General features: G+C 37.1%; 2 protein-coding genes across 6 annotated transcripts in view; both read left to right on the forward strand.

Annotated features, from left to right (window-relative positions):
- Positions 1-6628, forward strand: MTCP1 (mature T cell proliferation 1). Of its 2 annotated transcripts, none has more exons than XM_079124565.1 (5): positions 1-139; positions 4365-4516; positions 4635-4805; positions 4887-4938; positions 6561-6628. In XM_079124565.1, the coding sequence occupies exons 2-4, from the start codon at positions 4412-4414 to the stop codon at positions 4932-4934; spliced, it is 324 nt and encodes a 107-aa protein (XP_078980691.1). In that variant the 5' UTR covers positions 1-139; positions 4365-4411; the 3' UTR covers positions 4935-4938; positions 6561-6628. The 2 variants fall into 2 exon arrangements, with proteins under 2 accessions (XP_078980691.1, XP_078980690.1); XM_079124564.1 differs by lacking the exon at positions 6561-6628 and adding an exon at positions 5025-5158.
- The window catches only part of CMC4 (C-X9-C motif containing 4), a 23839-nt gene continuing 8247 nt past the window's right edge, over positions 1-15592 (forward strand). Inside the window, exons 1-3 of one of the 4 annotated variants that reach the window (XM_079124569.1) lie at positions 8-139; positions 5923-6057; positions 6561-6628. In XM_079124569.1, coding sequence (XP_078980695.1) covers positions 6571-6628 — 58 coding nt within the window. In that variant the 5' untranslated portion in view covers positions 8-139; positions 5923-6057; positions 6561-6570. Of the gene's footprint in view, positions 140-5260; positions 5498-5922; positions 6058-6560; positions 6629-15592 lie in introns of those variants that run through there. The other 3 variants (XM_079124566.1, XM_079124568.1, XM_079124567.1) reach the window with 3 other exon arrangements.

The following is a 15592-nucleotide window of genomic DNA, read 5'->3' on the forward strand; positions in this document are numbered from 1 at the left end:
CCTCGGTTGGGGTTGCCCCTCGGCTTTTCCCCGGCTCACGTCGAGATCTTGGTTCGAGTGACCCGGGGTGTGGGACCTGGAAGTTTTAGCCTAGCTGTTCTCGAGGCGGAGAAATTAGCCCAAGAAACGTTATATTCATGTGAGTAACCTTTTGCAGAAACAGTGCTATACTGTATCTGAAAAAGTATCACTCTTGAGCTTGGTTGCTGCTACTTTTTACAAAGGCTTTTAGGTACCTATTTGTTTGATACGGGGAAGAGGAATTAGGGGACTTAAGTGTTTATTCACGTTCGGGTATATCACATCAGATATCCAGAATACAAGATTCCTCAGATCTTGTCTCAATGGTATCAGACGTTGTGAAATTACATTGCGAAAGTAATTCTATTCCACGGTGTGTCATCGTGCCAAGGGTTAAAAGTACAGATCTTCCAAGTCACAAGTATACAAATTACAAGGATTTTAGGAACAATTCTAAATCAAAGAAAATTATATGCCATGTTATATTATATGCCTCCACAGTCTGTCCGCATTTTTGTTTCTGATTTGACTTTCTATTTCCTGTGTATTTCTGAAGCCAGGCAGATATGGCAGTACTGGAAAGGGAACATTCCCAAGGTGCTACTTGAAGAGGTGTTGATGCTATGCTCTTTTCTCCCAAGTCAGTTCCAACCCAAGTCTCCCCACAAATAGGGCTCCAAATCCAGTAGCTGTAATGTATATGCCAGCAACCTCCGTTTTTACCTAATGCTTAAGGATCACATGACAAATCTTTCCATGATAGATTTTGATAATAATGAAGGTTGGAAAAATTTCCAGCTGCACCATTACATTGGAACTATCAACATTTTCTCATAAGTTTTGATTTTATATTATATAGTATTTTCAGTTACTCTTTATGGCTAGTATACCCTGCCCTGATGGGGCAGCAACAGCTGTTCTTCTCATTATAATGGGATATTTTGAATTTATAAAGTTCATTTGGGCATCTTCAAAAAGAAAAATATGTTTCATTTGTTATTGTTGTCAATCAATCTCATATTCCAGAATGACATTCACTAACTTTTACAATTCATATGGCTACCTTTTACACCTCCAAACTTTTAAATGGAGTACAAAACAACTATTAATATTTACAGCAAATTTATTATGTGCTAGACATAATCTTCATCCTACACCTCAAGAAAAGTTAACTTGTCCAAGGTCACAAAACTTATAAGTTACAGAATTACAAATCATACACAGGCCAGGCTGATTTGAGGGTCTGTTGGTAATTTCACCCACTGTAATTGGATCAGTTATTAAATGACTTGAAGTAAAATATGCATATTCAACTTATCAATGTTTAAACACTGTTCAAACATCTGGAAATTTAAACAAATCTTATTTTTTTATAAAAGGCAAAAAGAATTATTCTTTAAAAGAAAAAAGGATGTTTTTTACTTAGGTCACCTACCTAAGGAAGCCCTTCTAGGTTATATGTCTTCCATTTAGAACCTAATTTACAAAGTGCCTAAAAATAATCTGTCTAAGTCAATGTGGTCTCTGGTGTCAAGGTAACCCCCATGGGGACAATCTGTTTTAGTGGATAATATAGCTATAAATTTATTTAAATATTTTTTAGAATCCATTTTTTGCAGATGGCAATATTGCTTGAATTGAGTTGCAAATGTTTATATTCTGTGTATTGTTTTATATCTTGTAACTAAATTTATCTTGAGGTTTTTAAGAGATTCATTTTATTTCAAGGAGTCCTGAATTTTGTGAACAAGGATCATATGCCCAGAACTAAAATTCTCTAGTCAAATAAATTTGGGAGACATTAAACAGCATGTTTTGTTTTGTTTTGTTTTGTTTTACTACATAACTTTCCAGAGCTTTTGCTATAGTAGGCTGTTTTATGACTCTCCAGTATTCCCAAACTTATTTGACTAAGGAAACTGTTGGGAGCAAGTGTTCTAAGAATCACATTTAAAGAAATGGCGTTACATTCATACAACTTGTAATTTTTACAGGCTTTGATCTGATTCCTCTTGCTCAGCCTTTGCATTTCTCTACTGAGAATGTTGTTCATTCCTGCCCATGGTGGCTTCTCTGTCCCTTGATCACTGCTATTGTCTTTCTCTGAGTTGCCATGCTTTCTGATTGCTAGCAAGCACAATTTCAGGGTAATGTTCTGAGCTTCGTTTCCAGGCTTATCATGTCCAGCCCCCAGTATGTTAACCTCTGGGTCAAGGCAACATATCACATCACATTGCCTTTCTTCTGAGAATATTTTGTAGTGATTCATAAGAACCCTTTATAGTGATTCATAGTAACTCAAAACATCATCTCCAATCCGTGTGCCCTCTCCTCCCCTGGAATTATTTCATTTTAATGTAGTATATCCAATATAATTTTGTTTTTATTCAAAAGGCATTTAAATGTCAACATGTTGTTGTGCTAGGATCTATGAAGTTGATATGGTCCTGAAACTCTTAACACTTGGCTTCTAGTTTAAAATAATATTGGCCACAATTATGTTTTTTGTGCTCAAAAATCAAGGTTCTAACTTTTTATTTTGATAATACCATATACTGGATTTTGTGACTTTTCTTTCCAAAGCTCTGGGGAAGAGAAGCAGAATTGTTATCTGCTATATGGAAAAATGGCTTCAAAATATAGAAACTTAAGTATTTTAGACAAGTAGGAAGGAAGATCAAAAGTATGAAGCTTGAAATGAGCATGGCATTTGGGGGAAGTTTATCTTGAATACAGTGGTAGTGGTGGTGCTTGCTGGAATAGGTGACAGATAGAATATAGCAATTGAAGAAGAAGAAGAAATCCAAGATAATTCATAAGTTTTGAGTGTACAGAATCAGAGCAGCTGTTGTTAGGATTTGGTTAAGGAGAAAGGGTTCCATCTTTAATGAGTTCGAAATGAGAAAGCACATCCATGTGAAAAGAGAAGCATATGCCAGGCTCAGAATCAGATCTAATCAGGGTATAGTGGGTGAAATAACTCTGATGCTCTTAAATTGTTCACAAAAATCAAACCATCCCTTACCTCTATAAAAGTATTTTTTCTACTTTCCTTCTAGGGAAGAAAAACTAACATTGTTGAGGGGAAAAAATCAGACTCAGATTGTTATCCTTGAAAAAGAGGGTTTGGTTTAGTTTGATTCATTCTTATTTCTGACTTTTTCCTCTTCTGCATTATATGAGTTCTGACATCTGGTTTGCTCTGGACAGTCTCACTTTGAGGGCTCTAACAACCTCCCAAGCTATACTACATTTTCTTTCCCACCTAATTGTCACCTAATGGGAGTAAGAGGTCTTTGTTTAGTGTAACATATCCCCCATTGCCCTATCTGCTCTGAAAAAGTTAGACCCTTACCTTTGAAACTACGCCACAATGCTGTGTTAGGGCAAAAAGATTCATACATGCAAAATGCATCTCAAATTATTGTAAGTTCTTAAAATGAGATCCCAGAGTGGGCAGAGGATTGTCAGGGAAAGAGTTTGCCCTACCACCCAAACATTCTGGGAATTGTGCTTCCTTTAGACTTCTCAAAGGGCAGAGGGGCTTTTCTGGCTTGGGAAATAAACAAATTAAACCTATGCCTCAATGGAAAAATGGGCTCTTGTAACATCCTGCAGCATTATTAAAATGAAACAAAGATCTAGATGGATAACTATGATTTGCTCTCACTCAGCTGTAAATCACCATGATCCCCAAAGTCTCTTGCAGGTCAGAAATTCCATGAAACTACCCTAAATATTTTTCCTAACATGGAAATCATCTTCTAGAAATGCCCAGCTGCTATAAGTAACCTTTTCTAGTGAACTGATAAATAGGCCCTTTGCCCTTAAGTTTTAAATTTAAGTTTAGAAAATCATGCATGTGGTTCAGAATCTTACATTTGTTAAAATGGAAACTGCTTGGAAGTGGCTTTTACCAAAGAAATGTGGCATGCATGTGTCTCTTTTACTGACTTCCTGCCAAAATAATGTGTCCTTAGGCACTCTCCTGTACATTCTCTTTTGCTTACATTTTGTCAGACACCGCTTTGTGAATGCAAAGAATACGAGACCAGTACCCAGCCTCCTGTACTGCTTGTCCTAGATTTTCACAAAACTCACCTAGAATTCTTGAGTGCTTTATGGTCAACAGCATTACCTGAGGTTTTGCCTGAGTGTAACCTCGGTGTCACTTTCAGTCTTGCAGAAAGCTTCAGATGTCCTGGGTTCTATTTAGGCTATGCAAATAGACATTTATGAGGTTTGGTTCTGGTTGGTGGTTGCTAGTCACAGGGCACCTTGCTCACTGGTGAGTTATTCAAACCCCAAAAGTCACACCTGTGTCCTGTGCGCGGGTGCTACAGGCTTAGGTGGAGAAAAGCAGGGCTAGAATTGGAACCCAAAGCCCAGAATGGCAGGAGAGGATGTGGGGGCTCCACCCGATCACCTCTGGGTTCACCAAGAGGGTATCTACCGCGACGAATACCAGCGCACATGGGTGGCCGTTGTGGAAGAGGTAACTTTTCATTTTGCATATTTCTTTGATTTTGCTTTCAAGTAACTTGGTTTCTATCCAGTCTCAATATTCTGAAATATATATATATATATATTTTTTTTATCATTCCTTCCATTAGGAGACAAGTTTCCTAAGGGCACGAGTCCAGCAAATTCAGGTTCCCTTAGGTAACGCAGCTAGGCCAAGTCACCTTCTTACCTCCCAGCTACCTCTCATGTGGCAACTCTACCCGGAGGAGCGCTACATGGATAACAACTCTCGCTTGTGGCAGATACAGCATCATTTAATGGTACACATATTGCTTAATCATTTTCCATTGTATTGGAACTCTCATAACAGAGTTCTCTATAAACTTCTCTTTTTCTGACAGGTCAGGGGAGTACAGGAGCTGTTGCTTAAGCTTTTGCCTGATGATTAACCTGGTATGTATTTCTATTTCTCCCCCTTCGTCCCCTTCTTTATCTTCACTCTATTCAGTTGTGGTGATTTTAATGATTTTTTTTTCCAGGTGCTGGGATTCTAGGAAGATATGCTCCTCTGTTCTGTTCAGTATATGGCAATCACTTCATCCACCACTGCAGTGCACCCACCCTTGGGCCCGGCGGGGGGAGGGAGGGAGTGGGTTGAAAAACTCATCAAGAACACAGAAGTTTAGGAAGGGTTATGAAGAATACTGCAAGTGACACTGCAGAGAGGGGGTTATGCAGGCACAAAGTGAGTCAACAAAAGCATTTAGAAAGGATACATAACTCGAAATTGACTCCTTTGGAAATTGCCATAGAACCTTTAATGGACATCATCGGCTGGAACTGGGATCTGATGAATCCCACAAAAATCAGCACGTGCTACAGAACAGATGCCCTGATCACCAAGGACTTGGTACTGATTTAGAGAGAAGAGAGCAGCTCCTAGCAGCATCAACATCTATTTGTCGCTTATTTGCCCTGCAGCACATTCACCTGCCTTTCCTTCTCCCATCCTGTAAATATCCTAGGTTTTGCTCCAGTGTTTCCCATCCCAGTACTGACCTAATTTGTTTCTACTGAGAACTTAGGGGGTTCTGAAAAAAATTATTTGCATTGATGCAATTAGCTACAAAGGCTCCTAGGCCTTTTTTCTTTCTGAAATTGTGTCTTCAAATTATTAGAAGTTGCTGATCAAAATTGTAGGCACTAAAATCCCTTCTTTGGATTTTTTAAATAAGCTGGTACATATTTTAAATAAGATGGTTTTCATAAGAGCTCCAAAAAATCATTTTAGCTGCTTAATCAGCACTTTTCTCAGGACATAGTAGTATCAAACATTGCTGATTTCTAGGAAAGCATTTACCACCTGTAAAGAATTTCCTGAGTTGAAGTAGTTATAACAGTTTATGTACATTAAAATACGGTTTTATTTTTTTTAAGTGTTGAGCTGAGTGCAGTGGCATGCGTCTATAGTCATAGCTACTACCAGGTTGAGGGTAGGAGAATGGCTTGAATTCAGGAGTTCCAGACCACGTGGGCAACATAGCAAGACCCCATCTCAAAAAACAAGTCTTGGTAATAATAGCTACCATGTTTTGAATCCTTACTTACTGCCTTATAGGCAGAATTCTATACACTTATATTCTTTATCACATTTAGTTCTTCCATCAGTGCTTTGAGGTAGGTATGCTTATCATTTTACACATGAGTAGTAGGAAAAAGGCTCAAGGAATTTAATCATTTATCAAGGGTTTCCTCTGTGAATGATACAGATGGGCAGCCATCCAGGCCCATTGAACTGCAACATCGGTTCCTCTAGCCCAACATTGGTTTACAATACTCAAGATGAGTATGTTTAATTTAAGGATTTTTTCCATGTAAAGCTATTTATTTCTTCCAAGCTTAATGACCTGAATATTATAAAAATACAGTTGGTTCATCCTACAAGGGAAGAGTATTTTTAGTGTAATTTTTTCAGCAACTGTAAGGGCATACTACTTGTCTCTGAAGAAAATTCCATGTAAGGAGCTTTATTTATGGGTAAAAAAGCAAAATAAAAATCATTTCTCTTGTTTTAGTTTTCTGGATATGCCGCAAAAGGATCCGTGCCAGAAACAAGCCTGTGAAATACAGAAATGTTTACAAGGTAGTATGTAAAAAGCTTTTAAAATATTTTTTGACTTTATCTGTAAACTGTAAGAGAACAATTATTCTTTTATACAGAAAATAAAAAGTGACATGCTTAAAGCTAGGGGTGCTCAATCCTGGTTGTATATTAGAATCATCTGAAGAACTTTAACCTCTTGCCTAGAAAAAATTAAATAAGAATTCCTGGAGCTCCGGTCTGAACACGAATCATTCTGGGGAGCTAAGCAGATTTTTTTTTTTTTTTTTGGTTCCAGGGATTGAACCCAGAGATGCTTAACTACTGAGCCACAACCCCAGGACTTTCTATTTTTTATTTTGAGACAGGGTCTTGCTAAGTTGCTGAAGCTGGCTCGAACTTGTGATCCTCCTGCCTCAGCCTCCCAAACCACTGGGATTATAGGCATGCACCACCATGTCCTGCATGAGATGATTTTAATGCACAGCCAGAGTTGAGAATTCCTGAGCTGAGCAAAGTTCTTTTTATTTTGTTTTTTAATTTTTTCCACACAAATTTTCAGAGTATTTTAAATATGTGCCAACAAGGATACAAACAGATGGCTGGGTACAGTGGTGCATACCTCTAATTCAATTGTTCAGGAGGCTCAGGTAGGAGGATGGTGAGTTCAAGGCCAGCCTTAGCAACTTAGCAAGACCCTGTCTGTGAAAATAGAAAAAAGGGATAGGGATATAGCTCAGTGGTAGAGCACCCTTGGTTCAGTCCCCAGCACTGCAAAACAAACAAAAGCCAAATAGATAATTAAAGTGAAAAATTTAGGCTAAAAGTAAAACAGTGAATTTGAGGAAAACTTAGATGAAAAATGGTTGTGAATAAAAAATACCTAGGAAATAGTTCCCTACAACTAAACATATCTATTATTAGGGGCTGGGGATATAGCTCAGTTGATAGAGTGCTTGCCTCACAAGCACAAGGCCCTGGGTTCAAATCCCAAGCACCGCAAAAAAAAAAAAGGAGTCTTCCAAATAGTTTTTTAAAATTTGTTTTGATTAGCTATACATGACAGTAGAATGCATTTTGACACATCATACATAAATGGAGTATAACCTCTCATTCTTGTGGTTGTACATGATGTGAAGTTTCACTGGTGGTATATTCATACATGAACACAGGAAACTTATGTCCAGTGCATTCTGCTGCCTTTCCTATTCCCATTCCCCTCCCTTCCCTTCATCCCCTTTGTCTAATCCAGTGAACTTCTATTCTTCCCACTCACTTATTGTATGTCAGTATCCACATATCAGAGAGAACATTCAGCCTTTGTCTTTTTTGGGGATTTGCTTATTTGACTTAGCATGAAAGTCTCCAGTTCCATTTACTGGCAAATGCCATACTTCATTCTTCTTTATGGCTGAATAATAAACCATTGTGTATATGTACCACATTTTCTTTAAACATTAATCTGTTGAAGGGTTAAGGTTGGTTCCATGTATAATCACACCAGTCATGTAGTTCATATATGTACATAGGGTAATGTCAGATTCATTCTGCTGTCCTTCCTACCTCATAACTCCTCCCCTCCATTCACACCCCTCTACTTAATCCAAAGTAACTATATTCTTCTCTAACCCCCTTATTGTGAATTAGCATCCACATATCAGAGAAAACATTCAGCCTTTGATTCTTTGGGATTGACTTATTTCGCTTAGCATGACATTCTCCAGCTCCATCCATTTACCAGCAAATGCCATAATTTTATTCTTCTTTATGGCTGAGTAATGCTCCATTGTGTATATGTACCACATTTTCTTTATCTATTCATCTGTTGAAGGGCACCTAGGTTGGTTCCATAGTTTACCTATTGTGAGTTTAGCTGCTATAAACATTGATGTGGCTGCGTCACTATAGTACGCTGATTTTAAGTTCTTTGGGTATAATCCGAGGAATGGGATAGCTGGGTCAAATGGTGATTCCATTCCAAGTTTTCTGAGGAATCTCCATACTGCTTTTCAGAGTCGTTGCACCAATTCGCAACCCCACCAGCAATGTATGAGTGTACCTTTTCCTCACATCCTCACCAACACATATTGTTGCTTATATTCTTGATAATTGCCATTCTGACTGGAGTGAGGTGGAATCTTAGTTTTAATTTGCATTTCTCTAGTTATTAGAGATGTTGAACATGTTTTCATATATTTGTTGATCGATTGTATATCTTCATCTGTGAAGGGTCTGCTCCGTTCCTTAGCCCATTTATTGACTAGGTTATTTGGGTTTTTTTGGTGTTTTTTGAGTTCTTTTTGTATCCTGGAGATTAGTGGTCTATCTGAGGTGCATGTGGTAAAGATTTTCTCCCATTCTGTAGGTTCTCTCTTCATGTTATTGATTGTTTCCTTTGCTGAGAAGAAGCTTTTTAATTTGAATCCATCCCATTTGTTGATTCTTTTTTTTTTTTGGGGGGGGGGTACTGGGGTGTTTGTTGATTCTTGATATTATTTCTTGCACTTTAGGAGTCTTGTTGAGGAAGTCAGATCCTAAGCCAACATAATGACGATTTGGGTGGGCTTTTTCTTCTATTAGGTGCAGGGTCTCTGGTCTAATTCCTAATTCCTTTTTAAAAATTTTTGAGTCGTAGATGGACGTAATACCTTTATTTTATTTATTTATGTGATGCTGAGGATTGAACCCAGTGCCTTATGCATGCAAGACAAGCGCTGTACCACCAAGCTAAAACCCCAGTCCATAATTCCTAGGTCCACTATGAGTTGATAACTCATAATCCACTATGAGTTGAGTTTGTGCAGGATGAGAGATAGGAATATAATTTCATTTTGCTGCATGTGGATTTCCAGTTTTCCAAGCACCATTTGTTGAAAAAGTTATCTTTTGTCTAATGTATGTTTTTGGCACCTTTGTCTAGTATGAGATAACTATGGGGTTTGTGTCTTCTGTTCTGTACCATTGGTCTACCTGTCTATTTTGGTGCCAATACCATGCTGTTTTTGTTACTATACCTCTGTAGTATAGTTTAAGGCCTGGTATTGTGATGCCTCCTACTTCACTCTTCTTGCTAAGGATTATTTTGGCTATTCTTGGTCTGTATTTGCTGATAACATGATTCTGTATTTATAGGATCCAAAAAAAAAATTCCACCAGAATACTTCTAGAACTAATAAATGAATTCAGCAAAGTAGCAGGGTACAAAATCAACACCCATAAATCTGATGCATTTCTATACATCAGTGACAAATCCTCTGAAAGAGAAATTAGGAAAACTACCCCATTCACAATAGCCTAAAAAAACAATAAAATACTTGGGAATCAATCTCACAAAAGAGATGAAAGACCTCTATAATGAGAACTACAGAACACCACAGAAGGAAATTAAAGAAGACCTTAGAAGATGGAAAAATCTCCCATGTTCTTGGATAGGCAGAATTAATATTGTCAAAATGGCCATACTACCAAAAGTGCTATACAGATTTAATGCAATTCCAATTAAAATCCCAATGTCTTTCCTCATGGAAATAGACAAAGCAGTTATGAAATTCATTTGGAAAAATAAGAGACCCATGTATTGTTTCTTGATTTTACTTCTTACACTTTAGGAGTCTTGTTAAGGATGTCAGATCCTAAGCTGACATGGTGAAGATTGGGGCCTACTTTTTCTTCTATTAGGCACAGGGTCTCTGCTCTAGTGCCTATGTCTTTGATCCACTTTGAGTTGAGTTTCATGCAGGGTGAGAGATAGGGGTTTAATTTCATTTTGTTACATATGGATTACAGTTTCCCAGCACCATTTGTTGAAGAGGCTATCTTTCCTCCACTAAATGTTTTTCTCTAGTATGAGACAACTGCATTTTTGTGGGTTTGTCTTTGTGTCTTCTATTCTGTACCATTGGTCTACCTGTCTGTTTTGGTGCCAATACCATGCCGTTTTTGTTACTATTGCCCTGTAGTATAGTTGAAGGTCTGCTATTGTGATGCCTCCTGCTTTACTCTTCTTGCTAAGGATTGCTTTGGCTATTCTGGGTCTCTTATTTTTCCAAGTGAATTTCATGATTGCTTTTTCTAGTTCTATGAAGAATGTCATTGGGATTTTAATGGAAATTGCATTGAATCTGTATAACACTTTGGTAGTATCGCCATTTTGATGATGTTAATTCTGCCTATCCAAGAACATGGGAGTTCCTTCCATCTTCCTAAGGTCTTCCTCAATTTCTTTCTTTAGTCTTCTCACTGTATTTTTAAAGCATACTCCTTGATTAATATATCTAAAAATACAAAAATACTTTTTAAATTTTCATCTTTTTAAAAACATTTCATTAGTATGTTATAGTTATACATATTAGTGGGATTCATTGTGAGATGTTCATTCATGCACACAATATAATTTAGTCAATTTTATCCCTAATAATTGACCTTTCCATCCTCTTCCTCTATCCTCCTCTTTTCTAAAGGTCTCCCTTCTATTTTCATGAGATCCCCTTTTTTATTCCTGTTTCTCTCTAGCTTCTACATATTATCTACTCTTGGCTTTTTGAGTCTGACTTATTCATTTATGAAGAAAGTGTTCCAGTTTCATCCATTTACCAGCAAATGACATAACTTTACTCTTTATGTCTGACTCAAACTCCAAATGTATGTATACCATATTTTCTTTATCCATTCATCTGTTGACAGATACCTAGGTTGCTTTCATAACTTGGCTGTTGTGTGAATTGTGCTGCTAAAAACATGGGTATACACATATTGATATAGTATGCTAAATTTAGTTCTTTCCGATAAATCGAAGGAATGGTATAGCTAGGTCTTATGGTGCTTCCATTCCTAGTCTTTTTTTTTTTAACAGCTTTTTTTAATTAAAAATCATAAATTTACATAGGGCAATGTTGTTTGATTCATTCTGTTATTTTTTCCCTTCCCCCCACCCCTCCCACCCCTCTTTTCCCTCTATACAGTCCTTCCTTCCTCCATTCTTACCACCCTCCTTATCCCTAACCCTAAACCTAACCCTAACCCTAACGCTAATCCCTCCTACCACCCATTATATGTCCTCATCCGCTTATCAGTGAGATCATTCGTCCTTTAGTTTTTTGAGATTGGCTTATCTCACTTAGCATGATATCCTCCAATTTCATCCATTTGCCTGCAAATGCCATAATTTTATCATTCTTCATGGTGTAGTAATATTCCATTGTATATATATGCCACAGTTTCTTTATCCATTCATCAACTGAAGGACATCTAGGTTGGTTCCACAATCTGGCTATGGTGAATTGGGCAGCTATGAACATTGATGTGGCTGTATCTGTATAGTGTGCTGATTTTAAGTCCTTTGGGTATAGGCCAAGGAGTGGGATAGCTGGGTCAAATGGTAGGTCCATTCCAAGTTTTCTAAGCAATCTCCACACTGCTTTCCAGAGTGGCTGCACTAATTTGCAGTCCCACCAGCAATGTATGAGTGTACCTTTTTCCCCACATCCTCGCCAACACCTATTGTTGCTTGTGTTCTTGATAATCGCCATTCTAATTGGGGTGAGATGAAATCTGAGGGTAGTTTTGATTTGCATTTCTCTTATTACTAGAGATGTTGAATATTTTTTCATATTTTTGAACATTTTTTCTGTTCATTGCTTGTACATCTTCCTCTGTGAAGTGTCTGTTCATTTCCTTAGCCCATTTGTTGATTGGATTATTTGTATTCATGGAGTAGAGTTTTTTGAGTTCTTTATAGATTCTGGAGATTAGTGCTCTATCTGAAGTATGATTGGCAAAGATATTCTCCCACTCTGTAGGCTCTCTCTTCACATTACTGATAGTTTCCTTTGCTGAGAGAAAGCTTTTTAGTTTGAATCTATCTCAGTTGTTGTATTCCTAGTCTTTTGAAAAATATCCTACTGATTTCCATAGTGGTTGTACTAATTTACAGTCCCATGAACAGTGAATGAGTGTTCCTTTCCCCCTGCATCCTTACTAGCATCTATTACTGTTTGTATCCTTTTTTTGTATGAATGCTAATGTAATGGAAATGCAATGAAATCTCAGTGTAGACTTGATTTACATTTTCCTTATTTCTAAAGATTTCCCCCTATTTGTTGACCATTTGTATTTTTTCTTTTGAGAACTATTTGATTCATTTGCCTATTCATTAATTGGGTTAGGGTTTTTTTTTCAGTGATAATTCTTTCAAGTTCTTTATATATTCTGGATATAAATCCTGTATTAGACGAGTAACTGGCAAAGATTTTCTCCTATTCCAAAGGCTTTCATGTGATACCTTAATTGTTTTCCTTGCTGTGCAGAACCTTTGATACCATCCCATTTATTAATTCTTGGTTTATTTCCTGAGCTTTAGAAGTCCTATTGAGGAAGTCATTGCCTGCACCTATATGTTGGAGTGTTTCCCCTATTTTCTAGTAGTTGTAGTGTTTCTGGTCTAATTCCTAAGGCTTTGATCCATTTTGAGTTGATTTTTGTGCAGGGTAAGATATGGGGAAATAGTTTTATTCTTCTACATATGAATAACCAGTTTTCCCAGCTTTATTTGTTAAAAAAGATGCCTTTTCTACAATGCATGTTTTTGACACCTTTGTCTAGGATCAGGTGACTGTGTGGATTTGTTTCCTGTCTTCCATTCTGTTCCATTGGTCTTTATGTCTATTTTGTTGCCAATACCTTGCTGTTTTTGTTACTGTAGCTCTGTGGTAATATTTGAGATCAGGTATTGTGATGCCTCCAGTGTGGTCTTATTACTTAAGATTGCTTTGACTGTTCTGGGTCTTTTATTCTTCTGTATGAATTTTAGGACTTTTTTTTTTTTATTCCATGAAGAATGTCATTGGTGTTTTGATGGGATTGCATTGAATCTACAGATTGCTTTTGGTTATATGGCCATTTTAACAATATTAATTCTGCCTGTCCAGGAATATGGGAGGTCTTTTCATTTTCTGAGGTCTTCAATGTTCTATAGTTTTCATTGTGGAGGCCTTTCACCTCCTTGGTTGGATTTATCCATATGTTGGTTGGTTGGTTTGTTTTTAGGGTATCATGAGTGAATTTTTTTTTCCTGATTTCCTTCTCAGCAGGTTTATTATTGGTGTACAGTAAAAGTATTTTTTTAAGTTGATTTTGTGCTCCTCAGATTGTTTCATGAAATAGAGGATAGGCAATCCCAAATTCATTCTATGAAGATAAAATCACCATGATACCAAAACCATATAAACATCAATTAAAGAAAACTACAGACTGATATTCCTGATGAACATAGGTGTAAAAATCATTAACAAAATATTAGCATTTCGTATTCAATATCACATTAAGAAGATTGTACATCATGATGAAGTTGTTGTTTGGTTTGGTTTGGTTTGCTTTGATACCAGGGTCTCAGGGATGCTTAACCACTGAGCCACATCCCCAGGCCTTTTTATATTTAGGCACAGTGTCTCACTAAGTTGCTGAGGACCTCCCTAATTTGCTAAGGCTGGCTTTTGGGACTCGTGATCCTCTTGCCTCAGTCTCTCCCAGCCACTGGGATGATAGGCATGCGCCACCATTCCCATCTAAATTGGTTTTATTGCAAGGACGCAAGTATGTTTCAACATACAAAATTCAACAAATGTAATTCATCAGCTCACTATTGTTTGTCAGCTCCACAACTCTTTGTTTGGAGTCTTTTTGGGTCTTTTTATCATCATATCTGCAAATAGTGATAATTTGACTTCTTCTTTTCCCATTTTATCCCTTTGGTTTCCTTCTCTTGCCTAATTTCTATGACTAGTTTCAGGTACTATATTGAATAGAAGTGGTGAGAATGGACATTCTTGCCTTGTTCCTGATTTTAGAAGAAATGCTTTCAGTTTTTCCCCATTCCCTGTGATGTTAGCTTTGGGTTTGTCATATATAGCCTATATGATGTGGTGGTAAGTTTTTCTGTCCCTAATTTTATTCAGTGCTTTTAACAGGAATGTGTGCTAGATTTCATCAAAGGCTTTTTTCTGTACCTGTTAATATGATCACATGATTTTTGTCTTTAAATCTATTTATGCGATGAATTATTATTATTGATTTGCATATGTTGAAACATCCTTGCATCCCTGGTATAAAGCCAATTTGATCATGATGTACAACCTTCTTAATGTGTTTTTAAATGTGTAATGCTTACATTTTAATAAGAATTTTTATCGGTCTGTGGTTTTCTTTATTTGACATGTACTTACATGATTTTGTTATCAGGGTGATGCTGGGTTCATGGAATGAATTTAGGTGTGCCCCCCTTTTATATTTCATGGAATAATATCAGGAGCACTGGGATTAGTTCGTCTTTAAAGGTCTGTTAGAATTCATCTATGAATCCATCTGGTCCTGAGCTTTTCTTTTTTTTTTGGCACTGGGGATTGAACTCATGGGCATTCAACCACTAAGCCACATTCCCCAGTCCTTTTTTCTTTTAAAAAATATTTTAGTTGTAGATGGACAGAATGCCTTTGTTTATTTTTATGTGGTGCTAAGGATCAAACCCAGTGCCTCACATGTGCTAGGCCAGTGTTCTGTCACTGAACTACAGCCCCAACCCCATCCCCAGCCCTTTTTAAAAACATTTTGGAACAGCATCTCACTAAGTTGCTTAGGGCCTTGCTAAGTTGCTGAGGCTGACATTGAACTTGGGATCTTCCTGCATCAGACTCCCAGGCTGCTGGGATTACAGGTGTGCGCCACTGCACCTGTTAGAAGACTTTTAATTGCTGATTTAATTTCATTGTTTGTTATTGGTTTGTTTGGATTTTCTATATCCTTTTGGTTCAGTTTTGGTACCTGTACGTATCTAGAAATGTGTCCATTTCTTCTAGATTTTCTAATTTTGGGACAGTAAGTTTTCAAAGTAGTCCCTGAAATTTCAGAAATTTCTGTAATGACATCTCTTTTTTCATCTCTAATTTTATTAATTTGGGTCTTTTCTCTCTCTTTCTTTGGATAATTTGTCTAAGGGTTTATCAGTCTTGTTTA

This window comes from Sciurus vulgaris (assembly GCF_902686455.1).
Source record: "Sciurus vulgaris genome assembly, chromosome: X".
NCBI lineage: Eukaryota > Metazoa > Chordata > Mammalia > Rodentia > Sciuridae > Sciurus > Sciurus vulgaris.

Coding starts and splice junctions, on each gene's coding strand:
- MTCP1 (XM_079124565.1), top strand. CDS start 4,412: ATGGCAGGAGAGGATGTGGGGGCTCCACCCGATCACCTCTGGGTTCAC. Junction 4,517..4,634: donor GGGTGGCCGTTGTGGAAGAG/GTAACTTTTCAT, acceptor TCCTTCCATTAG/GAGACAAGTTTCCTAAGGGC. Junction 4,806..4,886: donor AGATACAGCATCATTTAATG/GTACACATATTG, acceptor TTTTTCTGACAG/GTCAGGGGAGTACAGGAGCT.